Below are 27,090 nucleotides of genomic sequence, written 5' to 3'. Positions count from 1 at the left end.
AAAGCAAGATAACCCCTTTAAAATCGAAAAAAAAAAAACAAAGGTATTTTTGTCACAAAAATTATTAAACTAATGGTTTCTTTAAGCTTGTCCTTAATTAATAATTCTTGAAACCACAAGGGAGTGCAAAAGAAAACTTAAAGTGGACTAAAAGTGACTTGGACCAAACCTCATTTAGATGAAAATTATCCATTTTGAAATTTATGGATTCAGATAAGCAAACTGCTTTTCAAGGTGAATCTATAGATTTCAAATCCACAGATTTAGGATAACCAAACAGTTTGTCAGGATGAATCCATAGATTTCATTCCACAGATTCAAGTAACCAAACAGTTTTCAGGATAAATCCACAGATTTTATTTCACAAGATTCAAGGAACCAAACGGTTAATTTTTTCATTCATTTATCCATAAGTTTGAAATTCTATAGATTTGAAATCTCATTTCATTTCAAATGGTTGGATTCACACAACCAAACAGCCCTAAAAGATACTTACATAAAGACCAACAAAAACTCGTAAAATTACGTACCCTGTAATGAAAAAAAAGAATAAAAAAATCCACCACATCAACGCATCACCTTTTTTTTGATGAAAATGTATGACGTTTCACACACACCCAATGAGAAGATAAAGAGATTCTACTATTACACGGCAATTACTCGCACACTACTGGTGTGCCGACTTGCCTACCACAGTTCCTCTCTTCAGCGCTGCCGTTTCTCTTTCTAAACTCCCGCCCTTGCCACCTCCCAAAAGTTGCTGTCCTTCTCTCTCTTCATATTCCTCTTTGGATTACATTTTCTGGAATTGACTCTACAATTCCAACAGACCCATCTGCCCATCTTCCTCCCCATCTCCCTCTTATTGCTTTTGTAGATCTGTAATCTGGAATACACACCCAATAAAGAAATACCAGAGGAGTGTGCTGGGCTCTTAATAGAGTGTGAAGCAGAGGAAATTCATCACCATCAATCTATCATCTTGGCATAGAGGGCTCATAAGACCCATCATGCCATCGGGTGCAAAGAAGAGAAAGGCAGACAAGAAAAAGAAAGGGAAAGCCAACCACCATTCAACTACTAACACTCAACAAGGTACTTGCTTACAACTACTCTATGTATATAATCTACAAATCCACCTTTCGATTTTATGATTTATCTTATTTAGCTTTGTGGGTTCCTTTGTTTTCTGTTAATAATGCTTTGTTTGATTGGGTTCACTTTGTTCTTTGATCCAATTAGTGTCAGAAATCGATGTTCTAAAAACCCTTGAGGAGAAAGACAGTGACGGTGGTGAAATCAGCTCCCCTAAATCACAGCCAGAGAATCGGTCGTCGACGGAGAACGAAGAGCAAGGAGAAGTCGAGAGGCAGGGTCAGGATTCTCATACTTCTGCATCGGTTGCTGTCGCCGATTCTGAATCCATGGAAGTTCCCCAAAATGGTACTGGCAACGGCGATGCTGTGGCTAGTAAGCAAAAAGAGGAGCCGGAGGTGGTGGAGGTTGTTGAGGTTATTGAGGTTACTAACGAATTGAAGCTGGAGGAGGATGAGGTTGTTAAGGACATTCATGTTACTAGGGTGTTGAAGCGTGATGAAGGTTCTGAGAGCAAGGTTGATACGATTGAGTCTGTTGAGCGAGATTTTGGTGGCTCCAGTAGTAGTAGCAGTTCTGATAATGAATCCCCGGTGGAGCATAATAATTTCCAGGTGATGGCATCACAGAAGATAGAAGAGGAGGAAAAAGGTGGGAGTTCAGCCATGGAAACCAAACCTGATGTTTACTCAGTAGATAAATTGGAAGAAGAGAGGGTGACTACTATGGACATTGCCGCCGATGTGGATTTGACCGGGAAGTTGGATGAAAAGAATTGTTCTGCTGGAGTCAAAGAAATTGTAGGAACTGTTGATTTGGCTGAACCAGTTCCATTAATTGAGGAGATGAATGAGGTTTTTTCATCCAGTTCTATTGTGGATACTAGGGTTTCATGTGAGATTGGTTTGGCATCACAGGATAAAGAGGAGATAGCATTGCCGTCGTCAAACATAAATGTGGGGGCTTTGAATGTAATTGATTCAGTGGCAAAGGAAAGCGAGGACAAGATTTTGCAACTTCCTGATGCACCAATTGTTGAAACCAATGCTACTGTTAGTGCTGAATTACCCAAAGACGATGGCATTGCAGAAAGCTCAGTACACGAGGTCTGTAACTTTGAACTATGAAAATAAGGCAATCTTCTAGTTTTTGTTGGGCTGATTCTTGACATTTAAGTACCTTTTGTTTATATGTATATGAATAAAAAAAAAAAAAAAAGGAAATAAACCATTGTGTTTTCCTCTTTTCAAAATCTCTGCAGCCACTCTTGGGTACAGTTCCTCCATCAGTAGAAAGGACTTCATGGAAGAGTTGCTGCGGCATATTTGATTTTCTGAGAGGTCAAAACAGATAAGAACAGGTAGGGGTAAAAAAAACTTCATAAGTACTACTTGATTTCAGATTTTAGATATCCCTAATCATTTTCTTCAATACACCCTATCATAGATCTTGCTTGGGATAGGTAAGAACATGTGCACTATATTTATTGTCGATGTATGATTGTGTAGGGTATTGCATTTGCATTCTTTTGCTTATCTGATTACGGGACACCCATGTGATGAATAAAATTTCACAAGTTATTAAACTGCTTCTGTTTGTTACTGGAGAAAATGCATGTGTTTCTAGTCTAGTTTGAAAGAACCAACAATTTACATTAAAGGAGCCTGTTTTAAAGATGAACATTATGGGAAGAAAGTGAAGAGATTCTTATTCATATTCTAAAACCATACTTCTCAAGACATCAAGGTAACATGAGGGATGAGAGGGGCGTGTAGGTGGCCACTTCTCCCCCCCCCCCAAAAAAAAAAAAAAAAAAAAAAAAAAAGAAAAAAAAATGGTAGATTTTTATTTACTGATGATCCCATCAATTAGTATGCTATAACTTAATCCTTATTTAAGTATAAAAATTAACATTAAGCACATCAGCTCATCAAGGATCACCAAGGAACTAAATAGAAGTGTATAATAACCAACCAGAATACAAGATATAAATGTGGATATAGTCAATCACAATCATAGTATGTGCTACATTGATTTTTTTTAGCAAAATGAATGTGCCAATGTATTATTTGAACTCTAATTAGTTTATATGTAGAGTCCCACCCCAAAATTCCCCCTAAAACCTATCGAAATTTGTAGAAAAAGTCCTAGGTTTCCACTAAATTTTCCATTTTCTCAAGGTCGAAACTTGAGTTTCCTTCGAATTTTTTCCCATGCTTGCGAGTAATATTCAGATGTAGTAATATGAGAATCTTATTATTTGTTTCCTTTTCACAGCATTAGCTGCTTATTTAAGTTCCCTATTTCAGCTGGTATCTATTTTAGAGAAATTTCTGTTTTTTGTTTCAAGGCTTATTGCCTATTTAAGTATTCGTTCTTGTAACCACATGAGGAACTAGTAGTTTTTAAGCTATGAAATTTGAATATTAAACTCTTAGTAAAGAAGTTCCTGGGTGAATATGTGAAATGGGAATATAATTTTTGTTCCCTACATGGCAACTCCACCAGGGACTGTTTTTCTATGCTAGATGCTACTGTTTGATACAAAAATTTCTGTAACATGTGTTATATGTTTAACATCTTTGGCTAACCCATCTATGTACTTACTGAATCATGCTTTGTATCTAAAGTGAAATCAAATGAGTGTACTCTCATTGTGTCTCTCCCCCAGGGAGATGGAACACATGATACCAAGTACTTTGAGATCGGATGGCCGCTGCTTGCCTCTCCCCCAGCAACTTCTTGTTGAGCCCCTTGCATTGGCTTGGATTAATCCACGAGGAAGCTACAGCCTTTGATATTCACTGTACTCGTTGTGTCTCTACCCCAGGGGGATGGGACACATGATACCAAGTACTTTGAGATCGGATGGCCGCTGCTTGCCTCTCCCCCAGCAACTTCTTGTTGGGGCCCTTGCATTGGCTTGGATTAATTCACAATGAAGCTACAGCCTTTGATATTCGCTGTACTGGTTTAGCTCTTGTGAACAAGGCTAGAGATGGTATTACACTGTCTCACAAAGACACGATCTGGGCACCATTACTAGCTGAAGTTATAATTAAACAAGATGGCTGCTGATTTTTAACACTAATGTATCAAATTTGTCATGTTACCATGGTTCCTTGGAAAAGAAGCTTCCAGGATTGAAGATTTTATTCTTAGTGTTCCTACACTATTGAATTCCACATGGAAATTATCAAGGCTGCCTCTCACTTTAGTTCCCTTAGGACCTGTTTGGTTACATGAATCTAGAGATTTCAAATCTCCGGATTCATGAATCTGAGAATTATACCCGTTTGGTTGTAAAATCTCTAGATTCACCTTTTTACACTAAAAATGTGAATCTGTAGATTTATGGGTAAATGATGAAATCCAAAGATTTCAAAAAAGCTATACATTTGCACATTCACAAAAATCACGTAGATCAAATAGTTTTTTAAGATGAATCCATAGATTTCATGCCGCAACCAAACATTTAATTTTATAAATTATAACTCCATAGATTTGAAATCTATAGATTTAAAATCTCTAGATATTTGAAATCTTCAGACTCCTGTAACCAAACAGGCCCTTAGGTCATTATTAAATTGGAGGGTGAATTTTTCAAGATGGTGAGAATTGATGCAGATCAGCACCAAAGTAGGGCTTCTAGGCCTGCTTCGTGGCAGCCTCTTCTTAGCACCTAGAGGCTTTTGCCCAGCAATTGCATTAGTAGAGAAATATTCATGTACTTCTTTTCTTCTTTTTCTAGTGCTGCTGTTTAATTTTTTCTGTGACTGGGTCCAGCCTTAGGTTCACTTTGGTTCAATTGGTTCTTGAATGTAATTCTGCCTGTATTAAGTTACAAGGGCATGACAGTTTTTTCCTAAGTATTCATTCAGTCTCAACCTAACCACCCATATGAGATTAATGGGGCTTACTGTTAGGACCCTCCCTAACTTGCCCTGAATCCCTATTAATCTCTTACTGCTACGGCTTGTAACGAATTAATGGCAGAGACTATCACAGAAACTGAATTCAGAATGTCATACTCAGCAGGGTAAATTTGAAGTAATAATCGATTCCATTGAAGAACTCTGATGTGGAAATAGCTGCAAACTACAGATTGAGATACTAAGAACTGATAACTCTACTGAAATTAAACAAACTAAAATGAAACACAGATAAACACAGCATCAGTCGACATCTACCGACTGAGCAACACCATGGCTAAGCCATTCCCAGAGGTCCTCCCTCTCCCCGCAAGCTCTGCTTGCTGCTTCTATATTTTTTCTTTTCCCGATTCTTCTCTCCCTTCTCTCTTTTGTACTCCCCTTTCCCGTAACAAACTCCAACAGAATTCACTCTTCTATCCACCCATGTTCTGCCAGCTGTCCTCTCCTCATATGTATCCCCTGTAGCAGCTGTAGGTTGCATCATGTGGTCCTTCTTCTTCTTTCTCATATATACCTTTGTGATTATGGTCTTATCAACACTTTCTCCCTTAAGTTTCACCTTGTCCTCAAGGTGAAAGAAAAATTTAGGCTTGGTCTGCAACACCAGAAACAGTTACTGCAACCTCTCCACCTCCTCCAGGACCATTCACGTAAAGTCTATCTGTTTTAGAAGGAGAATTACCACTTGTCAACAAACTTCCAAATCGAGGTATACCAGCTGCATGTGTTTCCCTAACCATGGGATCACTGATAAATCCCATATGAGGCTGTCCCTTACTTCAACAGCATCAAGCAGTGAGCCAATCCGAGCTTTTACTTTTCCAATTAAATCTATCATCTCACGTTTAAGCTGAGTATAGTGGTTATACAATTCTGATATCCTAAGCGTCATCCAATCATCTGAAGAATTCCTCTGCTGTGCCAACTCAGAAACTTTGTTCTTTAAATGGTCTTCAACCTGCAATCCCAAGCAGAGCTTGTTTTGAGGATGGTGTACTGAATTTCGTAGCCTCTCCAGCTCTTCTTCCAAAGATCTCTGAAATTCAGCGTAGAGGGAAGCTATTTCTGTTGTGATGTTTTCTATTAACTTCGGGGGCACAGGCACTGATGGTGCGCAGGTCTTTGAAGTCGAGCACCATACCACAAAGAAGAAAAAGTGAATGTAATCCACCGCAGGGTAGACCTCCAAGAAAATCGAGAAAGACTTGCATCGAAAAACCAAGGGGACGATGCCGATCAGTAGTTTTCTCTGGCAGAAATTCCAGTTCAAGGGGTGTTGTTGGTGCAAATCGCAGCCCTGCACTTATTGCCGGTGTTGGGAGAGGAATCCCGCAGACCTTATTCCTCAGCGTAAGAACCCCTAAAAATTTCTGCAAAGCAACTGGGAAAATAGTAACAAAACCAGAGGTGATCCACTCGGTCTTGAAGCTTCTGTTGCTGGTAATGAAAACAGTACCCAGATCAATTGTTGCAGCCTGATTCTTGATGCCTCCTTTTTCGCCTTGAGTTTTCAGAGGTTGAAGATGATGAGTTGCCGGTTCGATTCGGTCGGTATTTGGTTCTGGTTGGTTTTGGTTTGGTTGGAAGAGTTTAATGGGTCCAAAAATATTAATGAGAAGAAGTGGGTTTTGGGTTAATGAAATGGGCCAAGCCCTTAGTGGGTCTCTTGAAATTGTGAGGTTCACATACTTAATCCCATGAGCCGAGAAGGATAGGCTAGGTATTGGGTAAATGAAATGGGCTGGGCTTACGGTTAATACCATGGACCATGTCCATAGTGGTACTTTTAAATCGGTGATGCATATCCAATTAAAACGATGGGCTAAGACAAATGGACCGGAGTTTGGGCTTTGGGTAATAAGAATGGAATGGGCCCAAAATAGTTCTATTAAGTGGGTTAAGAAATATGGGTTGGATGTTGCATTAAGGACAGACGATGGGCTAGGGTGTAATGGATCCGAGATTGGGCTAGTGAGGTAGATTGGGTTTGGGGTGAACGAAATGGGTTTGACCCAAGGAGGTTTCTTTGGTGGTCTAAAGGTCCAATCGTTGTATTGGGTTTGTTTGGGCCCAAGGTGTGAGTTAAAACATAGCTGAATGTGGCCCAAGAAATAAGGTTTTTGGCCCAATTGGTTTGGATCAAACCCACGAACTGGTTTGAACTGAACCCAACCAACTCCACTAACCCTAACTCTCCATCGTCTTCTTCCCCACGCTTTGCAAACGAAACCCATAGCCACCGCCTGTTGATCTCCACCGAACGCTCCAGGCCTCGTGCGACGCTTCTGTTCTTCGATATAATGGTTTTCTGCCGCTGCGATTTCACTCCGGTAGGTTTCGACATCCAGAACTCTCCTTCTCTTCTTCTCTCTTCTCTGAGTAGGGTATGGAATCACCGTAACAGTCGTTCGATCTCTTCCGGTGGTCTCATTCAGCATTCTTTCCATTGAATGTGCTTTGTCCCCCATTTCGACCACTGCATCAGCATCCATAGTTTCTTCTTCATGATTTTTCTCCAACGTCACACTTGCCTGTCGCCTGATCATCGTCAAATGTAGTTTGCAATGCTTCTCTGAAATTTATCCAGTCAAATACTGTCCAGCGATTTTGGTAAACCCATTCCAAGGCTTCACCCTCCAAATGCTGGAGAGCCACACTCAGCTGTTGCTCATACTCGATCCGATTTGCCCAACAGAAGATCAGTACCTCGATCAGCCATTTCCGAGCACTTCCATCACCGGAAAACAGCGACAATTGCATCTCACCTCCCTGGAATCGTTGACGTTCTGATACCAAGTTGTTAGGACCCTCCCTAACTTGCCCTGAATCCCTATTAATCTCTTACTGCTACGGCTTGTAACGAATTAATGGCAGAGACTATCACAGAAACTGAATTCAGAATGTCATACTCAGCAGGGTAAATTTGAAGTAATAATCGATTCCATTGAAGAACTCTGATGTGGAAATAGCTGCAAACTACAGATTGAGATACTAAGAACTGATAACTCTACTGAAATTAAACAAACTAAAATGAAACACAGATAAACACAGCATCAATCGACATCTACCGACTGAGCAACACCATGGCTAAGCCATTCCCAGAGGTCCTCCCCGTCCCCACAAGCTCTGCTTGCTGCTTCTATATTTTTCCTTTTCCCGATTCTTCTCTCCCTTCTCTCTTTTGTACTCCCCTTTCCCGTAACAAACTCCAACAGAATTCACTCTTCTATCCACTCATGTTCTTCCAGCTGTCCTCTCCTCATATGTATCCCCTGTAGCAGCTGTAGGTTGCATCATGTAGTCCTTCTTCTTCTTTTTCATATATACCTTTGTGATTAGGGTCTTATCACTTACTATCGTGTTTTATTATCACTTAGTAAACTTGGAACTGGATTTGCAACAAAAATGATCTTTCTATCTTCTCTCACATACTCTAGACATGATATTTGCTTTAAGTTTGGTCAATCTATTTATGCATAAGTACCATTCTATTCATATGGCTATTATTTTTTGCGCTTTTTTCTTTTTGGTCAATCAATTCATGCATAATTCCCATTCCATTCATATGGATGTCGTTTTTCGTGTTTTTCATTACTAGGAGTCAGCTCTAACAGAATTATTTCTTTTGCTCTTTATGACATCTTTGTGTGAGGACTATATTGATGTTGACTAGGGTGGATCTCCTGATCAGATGTCAACTTCAAGATGTCATATATTTATAATAGGGGGAACCTTGCCCCTTTGCGCAATAGAAGGAACAGGTCATAGTAAGGTCTAGTGCTAAAGCCGAATTTTGAGGTACTGTGGATTCATGGTTTACTCTAGATCTTGGTTGTTCTATTTGTCTTTGAAAGATGTTATACTGGAGTAATAAAGCTGTGATTACTGATTAGATTGGTCATAATCCGGTACATCATGTCTATATTTGTGATGTCCCAACAGTAGTCAAGACCTAGTTCACTAGACACAAACATTACCCTAGGGATAACCTAGACCATGAATAACAGAATTGCAGTAGTAAGACCTAGTTCACTAGACACAAACATTACCCTAGGGATAAACGTAGACCATGAATAACAGAATTGCAAAAGTAAAATTTTGAAGTTCTGATAACAAGACAATAGTGGCTGCTAGTACAATATTTACCATATTATAACTCAAGGATAATAACTTGTTGACCTAGAAAAACCCAATGATAGAGTCCCTAGGTAGGTAATTTGACAAGAATGTTTCAAGTAAATATATGGACATGTTAGAGATATGGATGGCTCAATGACAAGTGTAAAAATGGTTGTCTTTGTTTTTTTATTTATTTTATTTTATTTTGTTTTGTTTTTGTTTTTGGTAAGTCCTAGTTATAATAAGGTTACATCAAAGTTCAGTTTTAAGCCGTTATTTTTTTGCACTTATCATGGATGATCTAACCAGAGACATGCAAGATGAGGTTTCATGTTTTATGGTTTTTGCTGATAATATTGTTTGGTAGATTAGACACAAGCAGGGATTGGTGCCAATTAAAGACATGGAGATCCGCTTTAAAGTCAAATGGTTTCAAACTTTCAAACTAAGTGGGGCTTGGGCACAGTTAGATAATAAGACTGTAAAAATTGATGAGAAGGAGATTTCGCAAAGCTATTATTCTGGTACATTGGCTCAATTATTAATAAAGGTCATATAGATGATGATGTAACCTAGAGAATCAAAATGGGATGGATGAAATGGAGAGGTGCATTCGAGTTTTGATAGATAGGTGCATTCCTTTAAAACTCAAGGAAAATTTCATGGGACTGTTGTACGACCAGCTATGATGTATAGTGCAAAGTGTCATTAAGAAGCACCCTGTCGATAAACTTAGTGTAGCGAAAATGAGGATGCTTAGATGGATGAGTGTTGAAAGAAACGATTGTGGTGAATGGCTTATTGATCCATGACCTCAAGCCCTCTATTTATAATTAAGTGGAAAGTAGACTATTATAAGGAATAGAATTTTACATGAATGCAAACTTTAATTTAACTCCTATACAAACTCTTATTAGACTCCTAATAGAATCCAACACTCCCCCTCAAGTTGAGCCATAGATATTAGTCATGCCCTACTTGCCTACAATAGGAAGGAAATCTCTTTCTTTCAAACCCTTAGTGAAAACATCTGCTACTTGGTCTCTAGATCTTACAAAAGGCATGCAGATAAGCCCTTGTTCCAACTTTTCTTTGACAAAAAACCTGTCAATTTCAATGTGCTTAGTTCGATCATGTTGCACTGGATTATTAGCAATACTAATAGCAGACTTGTTGTCATAATATAACGTCATAGGGTTTGGAACTTGGACTCCAATATCTTGCAGCAAGCCTTCAACCATAGTAGCTCACAAACTCCACGAACCATAGCTCTATATTCAGCTTCGGTATTAGATAAAACTACCACATTTTGTTTCTTACTTCTCCAAGTAATTAGATTACCTCCAACAAAGGTACAGTAACCTGAAATTGACTTCCTGTCTGGAGATCCAGCCCAGTCTGCATCAGTGTATGCTTCTACTTTTAGATTATCGGTGGATGATAGAAGTATTCCTTTTCTAGGAGTTCCCTTCAAATACTGTAGTATTCTAGTAACAGCCTTCATATGAGTTAAATATGGATCATGCATGAATCCCTACAACATAAGCGATGTCTGGCCTGGTGTGGGACAAGTAAATAAGCTTCCCTACCAGCTTTGGTATCTTCCTTTGTCCACTGGTTCTCCCTCTTTTTCTTTTAGTTTAGCTCCAGCTTCAATAGGGGTATCAACTGCTTTACACCCCAACATTCCCACTTCTGATAATAGATCTAGGACATACTTTCTTTGGGATAGGAATATACCTTTATTTGATCGAGCCACCTCAATCCCTAAGAAATACTGTAATTTCCCTAGATCTTTAATTTCAAACTCTCTGCCAAGAAAGTCCTTCAACTTTTGAATTTCTTCACCATCATTCCCTGTGATGACAATATCGTCTACATAGACAATGAGAAGTTTGATGTTAGTACTTGACTTCTTGACGAATAGTGTATGATCAGCATTGCTTTGCTTGTACCTAATAGAAGTCATTGCCTTCAGGAGGCGTCCAAACCAGCATCTAGGAGACTGTTTTAACCCATAAAGTGACCTCTTCAATCGACAAACTTTCCCTGCCATATTGTCATCGGAGAAACCATGTGGGATTTCCATATAGACCTCTTCTGCTAACTCCCTATGTAAGAAGGCATTCTTTACGTCTAGTTGGTGCAAGTTCTAGTCTTTGTTCACAGCTACAGACAACAGAAACTCGACAATGTTTAGTTTCGCAACAGGGGCAAAGGTCTCCTGATAATCAATCCCATAAGTCTGGGTAAACCCCTTTGCAACTAGTCTAGCTTTCAACTTGTTGACTGATCCATCCATATTTTGTTTAACCACAAATACCCATTTGCAACCCACTGGTTTTTTTCCTGGAGGAAGTGTAACCAGCTCCCAAGTGTCATTTTTCTTCATTGCCTACATTTCCTCTACCATAGAGGCCTTCCATCTCTTATCAGCATAGGCTTCCTGCCAACTTTTAGGAACAAATACAGATGACAGAGAGGATATAAAAGCACGGTAGGAGTCAGACAAAGAGTTATAAGAAACATATTTAGCTATGGGATGTTGAGTACAAGATCTGACCCCTTTTCTAACAGTAATAGGAAGATCAGAAGAAGATACCTCAGTAGAATCTGATTCTGGAGCAGGAGACTGAATTGGTAACGTATCACCTTTCTCCACTTGCTTTAGCCGGTTGTATTTCTTCCTCTGATAAGTCTGTACCTCCTTATTCTGGTCAATTTGGTTTTGAAAGACCCCAACAGTGTGTCTCACAGGAGTGGTCTCCCCCTGGCTAGGTTCTTCACATGGTTCAGAAATCGAAGGGGGAGGATTAGAGTCCTCAGGTATACTAGCCAAAGTCTCCCCCTGGTCAGGAAACTCTTCTGAAACTCCTAAGTTGTGTTGGTGTGTGATAGGAAGATCTAGAGTCGGAAAAAACATCTCTCCTGTAGGACTCTCCCCCTGGAGAGGTGTATAGTAAGGGCAAAACTCATGAAAAATTACATCCATGGATACAAAGGTATTCTTGGAAGGAGGATGATAACATTTGTACCCTTTTTGAGTAGCAGAATACCCCAAAAATATGCAGCGTAGGCCGCAGGGAGCCAGCTTACTCTGGTGGGCTGTGATTCTGGCATAACACACATCCAAAAACCTTTGGGGGAATAACAAAAGAAGAGGCTTCTTGAAGAATCTCATTAGGACATTTAAAACCAAGTATCCTACTGGGCATCCTATTCATAAGGTAAGAAGCAGTGAGTATAGCATCACTCCAGTATTGGTTAGGTACATTCATAGCAATCATAATGGAACGGGCTATCTCTAAGAGATGCCGATTCTTCCTTTCGACAACCCCATTTTGGGGCAGCTGTATCAACGCAACTGGTTTGATGTATTATGCCAGAGTCAGAGGGATATTTTTGAAATTCACCATCAATATACTCTGTGCCATTGTCACTGCGAAGGATCTTCACAGTGGCATTGAACTGAGTTTTAATCATATTATGAAAATCACGAAAACATCGGAAAATCTTATTTTTTTGTTTTAAAAGATAAATCCATGTAGAATGAGAGTGACAATCAATAAAAGTAACAAAGTACCTGATGCAGAATTGACAGTATATACAAGGAAGAGAAAAGCCTAATGGTCAAGCCCATCAAAGCCTAAGGATACGATCCAAAACAGCACATGGCTTGCATGGGCTATAACTATTGTAGTGGGTTAAAGTTAGCCCACTTGAACTTTATAGTCTAGACCTAAGCCCAAGTCTAGATTTTAAAAAGTCAATAAAAGGGGCTGTGGTTTGAAAATAAAAGAACTCATTGTCAAAGGAGTTTTCCTTTGTCAAAGAGGTAGGTAGTAGTTGAGTTATTAATAGGTAGGTGGTGTTAGCTAGTAGTTGGATGTTACCATTAGTGTTTATGTCTCTTTAAAATGCTATATAAAGAGACTTATGTAAGAGGTGAAGACACAACTTATGAATTGAAATCAAATTGCTTGCTAGCATTCCTCCTCTTTGGAGAACCCTTGTGTTTGATCAAAGTAGGTTGGTGTTCGATCCAATCGATCCACCTTGCGGTGTGAAGCCCAGGTGTTACATGTTACATTGTTATTGTCACTTTCTTCATTATACTTCTGCCCCTATTTGAAGATCTATTCAGCCTGTTATAATACCATTCTAGTTTCAGCCCTCTTTCCCATCTAAATTCTGTTTCACCTTAAGTCCATAAAATTTGCAATTGACTCCCTGTGAAAAGGTCCTATTTGGGTACTATTTTGATCAATCAAATTCGGTATCTACATTATTTGGTATTAGAGCCATGACAGGGAGTAAAACTTCTAGATTGGATACTGACCTTATGGCACAAATGATGGGGATGTTGCAACAATTGAGCAACCAACTCACTGCAAGTCACAAGCACGAGGAAGAGAGGCGCTCAGCAATTGAGGCTAGAGTTGTTGCCTCTACTCATGCTCCACACCCTCTACCCATCAAAGAGTTACCTAAATTCAATGAGCATGTTGGTGATTCTCAAAAGGTAAAGCTTGAACACCAGGAGTTCATTCACACTAGCCATAACACAGGGCTGGTATTGGCTTCTATTACGAGAGAAGTTACCCCTCAACCTAAAGTGACATTCCCTCCACTTATCAAACAATTACCTTCTGATTGTCTTAAAGTGGTTCTTGATGAGTTGCCTAATGAGCTACCTCTTATGCATGATATTATGCATGCCACTGACTTGGTATCAGGTATTCTTGTTACAAGAGAAGTTACCCCTCAGCCTAAGGTGACATTCCCTCTACTTATCCAAGAGTTACTTTCTAATTTTCCTGAGGTGGTTCTTGACGAGTTGCCTATTGAGCTACCTCTTATGCCCGATATTCTGCATGCCACTAATTTGGTATCGGGTTCGGTGTTACCAAACCTACCGACCTATCACCTCAGCCTAGCGGAGCACAATGACTTCAAACGACAGGTGGATGAGTCGCTACATAAAGGATTCATTCAAGAGAGCTTAAGTCTATGTGTTGTACCATCATTACTCACTCCAAAGAAAGACGGCTCATGGCTACACCACTCTGATGATGGAGACACTGAACAAATGTTGAGGCTGCCCCAACTCAAACCACCAATCACTGACATCATTGAAGAGGTTTTGGATGACTTTTACACTCGTCGTGGAACTGGATACCATGTTTTCCTCGTAAAATGGAAGAATTGTCCACGACATGATAGTACTTGGATTCATGCTAACAATCTCGAGAAACTCAACTCGATCCCGATTGGTATGAGCATTACATATCATTCATCCATTTGTCGGAGACAAATGTTTTTCAAGCCGGGGAGAGTTGATGCAGAATTGGCAGCATATACAAGGAAGAGAAAAGCCCAATGGTTAGGCCCATCAAAGCCTAAGGATATGATCCAAAACAGCCCATGGCTTGCATGTGCTAGAACTATTTGTAGTGGGTTAAAGTTAGCTCACTTGAACTTTATAGTCTAGACCTAAGCCCAAGTCTAAATTTTAAAAAGTCAATAAAAGGGGATGTGGTTTGAAAATAAAAGAACTCATTGTCAAAGGAGTTTTCCTTTGTCAAAGAGGTAGGTAGTAGTTGAGTTATTAATAGGTAGGTGGTGTTAACTAGTAGTTGGATGTTACCATTAGTGTTTATGTCTCTTTAAAATGCTATGTAAAGAGACTTATGTAAGAGGTGAAGACACAACTTATGAATTGAAATCAAATTGCTTGCTAGCATTCCTCCTCTTTGGAGAACCCTTGTGTTTGATCAAGGTAGGTTGGTGTTCGATCCAATCAATCCACCTTGCGGTGTGAAGCCCGGGTGTTACATGTTACATTGTTATTGTCACTTTCTTCATTATACTTCTGCCCCTATTTGTAGATCTATTCAGCCCGTTATAATACCATTCTAGTTTCAGCCCTCTTTCCCATCTAAACTCTGTTTCACCTTAAGTCCATAAAATTTGCAATTGACTCCCTGTGAAAAGGTCCTATTTGGGTACTGTTTCGATCAATCAAATTCAGTATCTACATTAGTACCTATGGCCAGTAATAGGCACACGTCGATAGGGACCCCACACATCAGTATGAATTAGCATAAAAGGAACAAGTTTTCTATTATGAAGAGAAGGTAAATAAGTAGAACGAGTCTGCTTCGCAAAAATGCAGGCTTCACAAAAAAATTATCCTCATTACAAGAAGAAACCAAATCAGGAAATATTTTCTTAAGAGTTCCTAGAGGGGGATGACCTAGCCTACAGTGCCACTGATGAAGGTCTGATATTACCAAATGGACCGAATTAGAAGATGTAGTCAAAGCAGAAGTAGATCCTCCAATTGGCTCGAGCAAATAAAGTCCATTGTCTAGTTTACCACGTCCAATCTCCTTCCCCGTGACCAGATCCTGGAAGACACAATAAGATGGGAAAAATGTCACTTTACAATTCAAGTCATGTGTAAGACTACTGATAGAGAGCAAGTTAGTAGAGAAAGAGGGAACATGTAAAACTTTAGACAAAGAAAGTGATGGAGAATGCTGAATGGTCCCTTTTCCAGCAATGGAAGAATAGGAGCCATCAGCAATGCGAACTTTTTCCTTTCCAGAAGTTGGAGAATATTGAAAGAAAGAGGTGGATAAACCTGTCATATGATCTGTGGCTCCTGTATCAATGATCCAAGGAGTAGAAACCGAAGAAGCTTGAAAGCTTGTAAAAGTTTTACCTGAAGTAGCAAGGTAGGAGTTGGTATGGGTAGTAGAGGAAGCAGTGTTCGAAGCTGTACCGGCGGTAGAAGACTGCATAATACGTTGCAGAGTAGCGAACTCCTCTTGTGAAAAACCAATATTTGCAGAGGGTGTGGTGGAAACTGTCTCGGAAAGATTAGCCTTTGGCTTTCCCTTTCTTTGTACTCGTTTTTGCTCAAAATCATCAGGCTTCCCATGCAGTTTCCAACAATTTGCCTTGGTATGATATGGTTTGTGACAGTGCTCACACTTGACAATCTCCTTAGTTGGATCAGATTTAGTGTGAAGAGACTGTAAAGCTAATTTCTTCATAATATGAGTATGAAGCATGGCTAATCGACGACTTTCCTCACACCGAACAAGAGCATAAGACTGTTCTAGTGTAGGAAAGGGAGAACGACTTAAGACTTGCACTCTGATCTGATCGTACTCCACGTTCAAACCTGCCAAGAAGTCATATACTCGAATCTTATCAATGTGCTTCTTATAAGTCGCCACATCATCTGGATTAGTGGGGTGATAATCCCCATAATGATTCAACTCTTGCCAAAGAGATCGCAATTCAGCATAATAGTGGGCCACAGTTAGTTCTTTTTGGGTAGTCTCATGAAGCTTCTTTAGTAGCTCATAAACCTGTGCATCATTCCCCAACTGTCCATTAGTTTCAGTAGTAGCCTTCCAGATTTGGGCAGCAGTATCAAGTAATAGATATCCACGGACAATATTTGGAGTCATGGAATTCAAGAGAAATGACATAATAAGAGAGTCATTCGAGATCCATTTATCCTGTGAAACGCTTGTAGTAGTAGGTTTGATAGTGGTGGCCGTAATGTATCCAACAAGTCCTCTTCCAGCAATAGTCAAGTAAGCAGATCGGGACCAAATCAAATAATTTGTCCCATCAAATCTTACCGAAAGAGGATGAAGTGTGGGGTAATGTGTTGGACAATGAACCAAGAGCTGAACCAAACAATGAAATAAAAACCGAACCAAAAGTTGAACCAAAAAACCAACCAACTAATTCAATAAACCAATCGACTTATCTTCTTCCTCAAACCTGGAATGGGGATGCAAGCTGGCGACGGCGATGGGGATGCAAGCTGGCGACGGCGATGGGGATGCAAGCTGGCGACGGCGATGGGGATGCAAGCAGGCGACGGCGATGGCGACTGAAGCAAGCGACGGCGACGGTAGCAGGCGATGGCGACGGAATCAGATGATGATGGTGATGCTACCCTTCTTTGCGATTCTGTACAGAACTATTTGTGTTGCGCACGATTGGAGTGATTGAGAAGATGATGCAGCAGCAGTAGTAGCAGGGTCTTTGCGTCTGCTGTTTGCCTCCTCGCCTCCTTTTTTTCTTGTCGATTGCTGTTTCGTCTCCTTTGTTTCTGTCGATTGCATGGGAAGCAGTGGCAATACCTCAGCAGCGGCAGTAACTGGAAGCAGCAGGTGCGTTAGTAGCAGCGGTGGCTCTTCTCTTTTTTTTTTCTGGTCTTCGTTTGCAACAGAAAATATACTCTTTTCTTTCTTTCTTTCTGGTCTTCGTTTGCAACAGAAAAGATAGTGCAGCGGTAGATGGTGACCTAATTGCGATGGGTTTGAAAAAAAGAAAGAAGAGAGAAGAAGAAAATAATCCTAATCGAATTGAGGCTCTGATACCATGTTGAAAGAAACGATTGTGGTGAATGGCTTATTGATCCATGATCTCAAGCCCTCTATTTATAATTAAGTGGAAAGTAGACTATTACAAGGAATATAATTTTACATGAATGCAAACTCTAATTTAACTCCTATACAAACTCTTATTAGACTCCTAATAGAATCCAACAATGAGTCATAAAACCAAGTTGGCCAAAACAAGGAATGACCATATTAGAGCTGGTTTGGGAGTAGCTCTAATAATTGATTAGCTTCAAGAAAGTCATTTGAGATGGCACTACTATGTTCAAAGGAGGCTGTTAAATGTCCCTGTACGGAGGAGTGATTAAACTTAGGCTCCAATTTACTTTAAACATTTAAGATGGCCTGCCCGTGGACTCCCAACTCCATAACTAATTCAGTTCCCTATAGGGAAAGGGTTTGTGGTTCACCATGGTTCTAAATTTATTTATTTATTTTATTTTTATCTAACTTGTACTCAATCCGACCCCATACAAGTTATGCATACATGTGCATTCTCTTAAGGTATCGCAACATCTAGTTCATCTCATTTTGTACAAGCATAAATATTGTCCACTTCTCATTAGGCTTGTCCTCATATTTTTATTATTTTATCTGTTTTACAACTGTGTATTTTCCTTCATAATGAGTCATTGGTTTCATTTCTTTAGGTGCATTGAGTAGCACTCAATGATGTTCATTGTCTCTAGAGTACTTTTGTCTCCCCAGTACCATTCATATAAATTTCCAGCACTCATATCTAACCCTCATAGTCAGTTGCACATTAATGTACTGATGCAGACCTAGAATTGGGTTGCTACTGTGGGTTTTCAGAAGGGGAATTAGAAAAATATGAAGATTATTAAAAGTAGAATTGGGGTCATGATCAACTTAGTGTTGTTGAAGAGATTCTTGAATTGCAACTTGAATGACAGAAGAAACCCTTGGAAGGAAGAGGACAAGAGAAGAAATCAAAGAAAGGGATAAGAATCCCACATACACTGTTGCACCAAAAACTCTTATAAAGAAAGTCATATTCATTAATCAAATCATCCTAATCTAACTCAAAAACCAATTTAATTAATAAAAATAACTGCTAATATCGTGTACTAGCATTACGCTGACTTTGTTGGCTTTTAAATTAGGCCCATCACATCAATAGACCCAAAACTAAGGGGTGTTAATGTCTATACAACCAACCCATATGCCAAAATTAGGTATTTCAAAACTCAATTGACCCTTTAGGAGTCTTAACTGCATCATGTACATCAATTATCATGTATTAACGTCATACATACATTTCAGAATCCATCTAGCGCTCTAGCATAGTAGTACCTTCATTCATGTCTATTACTTACTTTGGACATATCCTTGTAAATATTAACATATAATTAAAGTAAATTCATGGCATTATTCGTCATCTCAAAACTACAATAAAAAAATAATAGTTTCCCCTTCCTTGTGTTGATGCTTCAATGCATTCAATAAAACTTGAATCAAGGATGAATTTTGATCTGATAACCTACAAGGTTTAACAAATTAAATTCATTACAAGGTGTTTGAGTGTGTAGGAAGGGAATTTGGTCTTTTAATAGGTTTTAGGAGAAGTTTGGATTCCTTTCCATTCAAATTGATTGAAAAAGAGGTCAATATGAAGTTCCAATTCCACTGTTATTAATTCCCAACCAGACTCGCTGGTTCACAACAGACAATGCAAATCTGAGAGCAATTGGCGAACTCCAGCTCCCATCTAGTGAGCCTGGATCAGATTTTGCCCAACCGAAGGGTCCAGATGGTGAGGCTGATTATTGTTTTGAGTTGTTTTAGGTTTCAAACTTAAGGATGGAGAAACGATTTAATCGAGATTGAAGGAAGTAGAACTAGGGCAGACCTAAGATAAGCTTAAGAGAAATGGTGAGATAGGATATGCATAGCTTAGGCTTGTATCTAGTATGGCCTCAACAGAGCTGTTTGGAAGGCAAAAATCCATGTAGTGGACCCCATTTAGTTGGGACAAAGGTTTATTGGTTATTGATTGTTGGTAATCTAGGGATTTAATTCAAAGTTCAGGTCTTTTGGTACTACCTAATTTCAGCATTGATTGCAATACTGAGGACTCAATTAGTTCATTACTTAGGTTTTAAAATCAATTTTACTAGTTAACCATTTAGAGTCCAAAGTAGATGTCATTTGCTCACACAAGCTGGACATGGATTTCGATCCTCAAGGCTTCCAGCTTTTTCATTTCAAAACTTTTGTTCTTATAGCCTTACCACCTTTACATCTTGGGTTTGAAATGACAAAAACCAGTAACTCCTTATGGCTTCCTCATCCCAGACTTTAATCTGCCCAATGCAATGTAGTACTGATATGGGAGTTTCTTTATATTCTAGTTTGTAGTTTTGATTCAGCTTTAACAGTTCCTTTCTTTTCATTGAAATTAAAGATTCAAGCTCTCAAGAGCTCATCAGTCTTCGTTCCAGCCCCTAAAGTCGATCCAAACTTGCTCTTCCAATTCTCCTTACTCTTATCCAGAGCTTCTCTTGTTTTCTTTTGACAATGATTTTTATCCTTCAATTAGTTCACTTTCAATTATCTAGTTATTTCTCTTAGTCAAATGCTAACAAGTTCTAGAGTTATTTACAGGTTTAATTGCTTTAAATCATTTTCTAACCATACTATCCCAAGTAATCCCAAGCCAGTGGAAGTCTCGTAGATAACCAGAATTTTAGGAATTATGTAAGAACCCATGGTGATTAATGCTATGACTAGAACCTACCAATAGTTTCAGCCAATGTTTTTTTTGTGCATCTCTGCCTAATTTTTTCATTACCCAAAATGCAGTTCTGATCAATATCTAATTACTAGTAAATCCATGAGGTTTATAGCTTAAACCAGAACTTAGGATAAAGAGCTTTCTACATGCACACACCCCAAAACTCATGACACCCCAAGTTGTCTAAAAATTACAGGTGGGTAAAAGACTGATACCATTTAATGATTGAAATTCAAATAATATTTCAAATATGACAATAATTCCTCCTACTGCATCAAATGCCCAAAATAGCCCTAATTAGTGATGCTATTTTCAAACTTCAACCATACACATAGAGTTTGCCCATCTTCTTGCTCTCAATCAGCCAATTCATGCTAAAATTGACGAATTCCCATTAGAAAGTATAGTTATCTTGAGCTAGGGAACAATACCTATTCAAAGACTCTATGGGGTTCATCAGATGCTTCCCACAGTCCATGCAATGTACACAAGCTGAAAAGCTTTCTGTACAATGGAGAAGAAGAAACAAGAAGTGAATTGGTGTCTAGTGCGTGCTTTAGATTTATGGCTAGCTTATTAAAATTTGGAACTTTGATTACCTGGAAGAGAACAAAGTGGATGAGGTAGAGTTATAGATGAGGGTTGCTGATTATGGGCTAGGTCTAGGGTTTTCAAAGCTTTTAAATTCTTGAATCTTTTAAATTATATTGAAGCTGATTATGGGCAAGATATAGGGTATTCAGAGCTTTTAAATTCCCAAAAAAGCCAATTCACCCTCTCTTTTACTTTGAACCAACATGAAAATGGGGATCTAGGGCACAATGTTCAGATTTGTTTCTAAGTTTGATGTCTTGATTTTCACCTAGATTGAGAGGAAGAAGAGGGACAACTTCGATGGAGAAGAGCAATTAGGGTTTTCATTTTCTGTTTCTATCTTGCTTTTGGTTGACAATTTATTGTGGATTATGGAGTTCATTACTAGAAGGAAGATGTGTGTTTAAATGGAAATTTTGAAATCCTTTGCAATTGTGCTCGTTTCTTGTTCTCAATAATCACTGAATTGGAACAACAATAACAACAAAGGAATATGGGTGTTTGCTTTTAAAAGGAGTTGTTAATTCAATACCTTAAATCTAGCTTTTTTTCTGAGCTTTTGGTAATTTTTGTTCGGTGGTAGGGGAAAAGAAGGAAGAGAATGGGTGAAGAGATTCCCCCTTCACCCACCTGTATGGTTCAACTTTTAAACTAGGGTTGGGTTAGGTTTAGAGTATAAAAGTAATTTTACATTACCTTTTAAATTTCATTTATTAGTTGAGGGTAAAATGGTATCTCCTCTCAGTCGTTAATAACCCATGGAAGGTGTTAACTTTTGTGGATCTATCTGTAATTTTTGGACTACTTGGGGGGGGGGGGGGGGGGTGTATGTGAAAAACTCTAAAATCAATCCTTTCTTATATACCTGAGTTATGAAATATAAAAGCTCAAGTAAACAATATAGAACACTATTAATATATAATATATTACATTAATTCTTAAAAGCTCATGATTTTAGGAGTTACACTATTAATACTTAATTAAATATTTAACATGAAATTATGGAAGGGCAGAACCTTCATGTGGGCAGAGCTGTGCTAATCAAATTTGTCCTCTAGTCTTCCTACACCTATTGGCCTGGAAACTTTGCTCTTCCAAAATGTACAGTCCATGCTATTGTATCCCTCTTTTGTAGCTTCTAGGGATGTCAACGGTGCGATTTGGGGCGGTTTCGGGCTGGGCTTAACGGTTTTTGGCTCAAAAGCACTCAACCCAAACACGGCGCGGCCCGTTAGCAAAATAACGGTTTCGGGCTGATTTTGGATTGGTGCAGTTTGGGTTCGGGCTAACTAACGGTTTGTGCTAACTGTGTATACTCGGGTTGACTAACAGTTTGGATTAACAATTTATGATATGCAAGAAAAAGAACAAAAAAGAAATAGTTGAGCATCTTGTAACAGGATCCAAAATTCTATGAAAAAACAAAATTGCTATTGATCCATTTTCATTAAGAAATGAAAAGTCATTCAATATTGTAGAAATCCCACTCACCTTGTAGAAATTAAGGATCTAAATAGTAAGTAGTAACATAGAAATTGCAAGTTCATTCTTCAGGCTTTACTGGATAGTCTTCCTAAAACAAATCTTCAAAACAAAAACCCTTTTAAATTCAACTTGTGCTATGGCCTATGATTGATTGTCTTGAAGCTGGGTATTTTTTTGTGAGAATGTTAAATTTTTTCCCTTTTATGAAATCCATATCTTTTTTTGGATTGGTATTTAATTTGAAATGCAAAAGAAATACCTTTGGATAGGATAAATATTTACTTGATTTAAACAAACTTGGTACATTCAATTGGACATTCATACTTAACTCTTCTAATTGTCCCTTACAAGTAGTAGAATGACTATTTGATCTTTGAATTCATGCTCATTTTTTCTAATAGTCTATACCAACTACCTAGTGGTAATATGATGATTCAAACAATATTTAATGTTAAACTATAAAACGGGTTGAGGTTTGGGTTTGGGTTGGTGTGGGCTCTGCAACCTTCAGCCCAATTACGGCCCATTAAGGTTCGGTTCGGGCGATAACGGTTCGGTTCGGTTTTAACGGTTCGGGCTGCAAATTGGCACCCCTAGTAGCTTCCCCTAGAAAGGCCAAGAGTTGTCTGAATTCCTCCATCACACCATCTGGGCTTCCATTTGTAAACCAAAACTTGAGCTAGGCCATGGCATCCAGAGGATCAGGGATGATAATTTTGACAGTCTCTTCGAAGTTGTTGGAAATTCTTCTCTAAAGAAGACTTCATATGGATCAGTTGGGTCTACTCTTACCTCCTTAAAGACAATTTGGACCGTCACCTCGCCTAATCCCTCTAAAACTTGGAGATCTCTCCTCTTCCGCAGCCCTTTATCTGTTTCCGCCATCTCCTACTCCATTGCTGACGACTTCAAGATCTTTATTGGCTTGACCATTGGCATCCGCTTGGTATTCTTTTCAGTGTCGTTTCTAGGGCTGTCAACTCCTTTGGCATCTCTAAAGACTTCCCTCTCCTCCTTTGTCTCCAATAGGGTCTGGACCCTCCTTCCTCTCTCCACTTCCCTCCCCCTCATAGGAATACCCTCCTTTGGTTGCCTTCAAAAAGCTTCTTCTCGGCCTCTACTTGGAACCTCCATTGTTCCCCCTCCCCTGAGGTTTGTTGGTATAACTTAGAATGGTTCAAAGGCCACATCCACCGTTAAGCCTTTACTCCCTGGAGAGCCCTATATCATTGCCTGCCACCCAACCGATTCTCATAGCTGCTCCATCCGAGCCCCCTGCCCCACCTCTTCTTTGCTTGCCCATTTGCCAAGCCCATTTAGCCTCAATCTGGCCATGATGTGGATGCCCCTAACCTTTCAAGATTGAGCGTCTTTGGCTCATCTCATCCTTCGAAGCCTCTGTCGTTGATATGGTGGGACGGCTTTCCGCTTTCCTTTAGTGCGTGTGTTACTCACATTTGAATGGAGCGGAACTTCTGGGAATGGACCTTCAGATCTAGATTTCTTGAGTAGATTTGGAAAGCCATCTTAGGGATGTTTGCTCCAAGCTCCTTCCTCTTGTGCCCAAGCCATTGATTGATTCCCAGGGAATAGGCACATTGTTGTTACCTGTGCCCTAGATACCGCTTTCTCCACCTAGGCGGTCTAGCTACCTAGCACCCCCCCCCACCGGCTACTTTTCACTTTTGAGCTGTTACATTTTCATTCACCCAAAAAAGTATATTTAAAATCAAAACCTTATATTATCTTATTATTATGTCATAACAAATTCAAATGCATAGTGCCATTTCATTATACTAAATTATGTATCTTGAATAGTGTTTTCATTATTTTTAACCAAATGGAAGCATAGACACTAGACCATGGAATTCACTACTGGAATATTTCATTCAAAACCCAAATAAATTAATATAATGACTGCAAGGGATGTGAATATTACAGTACCAAGCATGTGGAGATGAAGACATTTCATCATGTTGAAGTTAGAAAATAGACAGATTTATATGCTTTTTGTGAAGACAGGTGATCAATTGGCTGATGTTTTCAGTAAAGGATTGGGTGGGAAGTTAGTTCATCCTATTTTATTCATGTTTGGCCATGAATGATGTTTGTGCACGAACTTGAGGGGGGATTAGTTGAGTTATACAGCCTACAACGGAAATTTTGGGGGTTCCCCCATAGCTGATTCATTACTGTTGTGATTTAAATTTTATTTTATTATAACTAATTTAAATGTGTTTGGTGGTCTCATTAATCACTTAAGCATTATCATGCAGTGGCTGTTAATAATGCTTTAGCTCATTGAGGAGTATTTTTTTGCCTTTTTGCTTGTTTGGTTGGTCAAATATTATAGTGTATAGTTGATTAAGCAGTAGGTCATGTTAAACCCATCTACTGTATATGTATTTATTTGTGTTCAAGCATATTATGTAATCTTAGTAAAGCAGCCAAAAGAAACAAATCTATTAAATTAAAGATATGTATATCAAAGTGTAACCATGTTGAGTCAGCTTATATGCAAGAGATGCAAGCCATTCTCCTTGTCCAAATGATTGTCTGGTTTCTTGTACACAAGAGTGCACCCATGTGATTCATGTATAAATTATAAATGCAAATGATAAGTAGGACACTTGTGTTTAATAATTAAGTTGCTGACTTTTGTGTGTTGAATGTAATCCTCTAGTTGGAAACTGGGCTGTTAACTTGGACCAACCCTTTATAGAAAATGTATAATTATATTCATATATTTCTGTTTCAATAGGATTAGATAAATGATAGTTCCTGAATTACTTATAAAGACTTTATTTTTCCAGAAAGACGTTTGGTGCATCTGTTGTCTGGAACTGTCTTCAAATGATCTACTTGTTGGGTGATATCATCGCATTAGTTGGTGTTTCTGCTAGATCATCTTGTACTTTATTGCTTTCATTCTACCCATCAAATGTGTTAAACCCAAGAAAATTCATCCAGATAGCTATCAAATATAATACTAAACTGAGCAATCTTAAGTCTTTTCACATTAAAAATGGAAAGAAAGGATAAGCATAGCTTAAGCCTTGTTCCTAGAATTGCTTCAAACAGAGCTGCTTGGAGGGCAAGTGTGAAGCACTTCAGGCAAGTAAGGATTTTGACAGAATGATGTTCTATGCTATCAAATATATAAAGAAAATGGGTGGATGTTCTTTCTTTAGCATCGGAGTTTGGTGCGATGTTTCCTTCTTCAGTTTTCCATAATCACCTCAGTTTGACATTTCAGGACAGAAATGTGAAAAAGTATGCTTGCATGTTCATCAGACAACTTAGGTTGTGAATGTGATTGAGTTATTCAAGTATTCTGATGTAACTTACATTGATATCCTTTGGTTTTCTTTGTTGGCAACAGAGAAGAGGATGCTGGGGATCTGATATAGAGAGGCAAATGGAATTAACCAGTGAAGTTTATGAAGCAAAGGGGGAAGGCTATTTGACTTCTTGAAGTTTTGATAAACTACAAATCTCACCTGGTGATAATGTTGTCTCAATATTTTCTTCCAAGTAATAATAGAGAGATGATATGATTAATTGATCTGGTTTAGTGTCGTTTCAATGTTGATTGGCAGTTTTAACTTCCTTCAAGATGTAATTGTTATGGATGCTGCATTTTTCTTTTTAAAGTTTCTGAGAAAGATAGTCTATGGTCATTGGAATGGTTTTGTAAGTAAAGATTTAATACTCAATTTGTGGTTCTGTAGCTTTATGTCAGGAGAGCCTGCTTCTTTTCCATTTTGACTGTTAATGAATTCCTTTCCATATTTGGGGATGGCTTAGTGATCGAGTTGCTGGGAGTTTGGTTCTTTCTACTAAATTAGACCATGGATGTCTCATATACAGGAAAAATATGCTTGGGATACTTCACATCTAATATATCATGTTTGGGTCATCTTTCAAAACATGCTGCCGCTTCTTATGCTGTTACCAACACAACCACTTTCATGGAATGTTGTAAACAAAGAGACACCGTTGCATGGTTGCCTGCAGCCCCCTGCATCTCTGCTTCCACTCCAATCTCTACATCTCTTCTTGCATGCTTTTCAAACTCTTTATCTTCCTGGCATCTACTCTAGCAGCCATTGCCCGTTGTGGGTGCTGCTGCAGATCAATGGTAAAGGAGAGGGAACTGGATGTGCCAAACATAACTATTCTCGAGTCAAATTAATAAATGAGAGAAGTAATACCTCAGCATGACATTTTTGAAAAATGAGGTATATGAAAATAACGTGCGTATAGGAGACATGAGTGCCCTCTTAAGTGTCTTTGTCGTTCTGTTTCCGCTAGTTCTTTATTAGCCTTGTGATTCTGAACCTGTCAGGGTGATGCTCTATAAACCTACGTCTGAGTGAGGTGTTTGAATTAGGGGTGTAAATGGATAACCGAAATCCGCTTCTGAATTCGCATCCGCATCTGTTTAGGGGTATCTGAATCCGTCCGATTATTAATATGATGCAGATATGGTATACCCCTTCTTACCGAATATTATTCGTCCGATAAAATTATCAGATTTAAGTTACTTATTTAGATTTATTATTCTTATTTTTATAAATTTTGCTTATGATATGTGATTATTTTTTCTAGATTTTCTACTAAAATAGCTACCAAAACTGTTAAATTCTTAAATTTCAAACCTAGCCCTCACAAA

General features: G+C 38.8%; 1 protein-coding gene across 1 annotated transcript; it reads left to right on the top strand.

The window, feature by feature from the left end:
• Window positions 1–646: 646 nt before the first annotated feature.
• LOC149005245 (suppressor) lies at window positions 647–26,177 on the top strand. The gene is made up of 4 exons (XM_089169555.1): window positions 647–1,095; window positions 1,243–2,201; window positions 2,357–2,455; window positions 25,798–26,177. Exons 1-3 carry the CDS (start codon window positions 1,011–1,013, stop codon window positions 2,447–2,449), a joined length of 1,137 nt encoding a protein of 378 aa, XP_089025681.1. The 5' UTR covers window positions 647–1,010; the 3' UTR covers window positions 2,450–2,455; window positions 25,798–26,177.
• The last annotated feature ends 913 nt before the right edge of the window (window positions 26,178–27,090 follow it).

This window comes from Hakea prostrata, chromosome 9 (genome assembly GCF_041222555.1).
Source record: "Hakea prostrata isolate BN-2017 chromosome 9, UWA_Hpros_2, whole genome shotgun sequence".
Classification (NCBI taxonomy): Eukaryota; Viridiplantae; Streptophyta; class Magnoliopsida; order Proteales; family Proteaceae; genus Hakea; species Hakea prostrata.
Note: the sequence above shows the minus strand (reverse complement) of the source record. Positions and strands in the feature narration are given on the sequence as shown.

Coding starts and splice junctions, on each gene's coding strand:
- LOC149005245 (XM_089169555.1), top strand. CDS start 1,011: ATGCCATCGGGTGCAAAGAAGAGAAAGGCAGACAAGAAAAAGAAAGGG. Junction 1,096..1,242: donor AACTACTAACACTCAACAAG/GTACTTGCTTAC, acceptor TGATCCAATTAG/TGTCAGAAATCGATGTTCTA. Junction 2,202..2,356: donor CAGAAAGCTCAGTACACGAG/GTCTGTAACTTT, acceptor AAATCTCTGCAG/CCACTCTTGGGTACAGTTCC.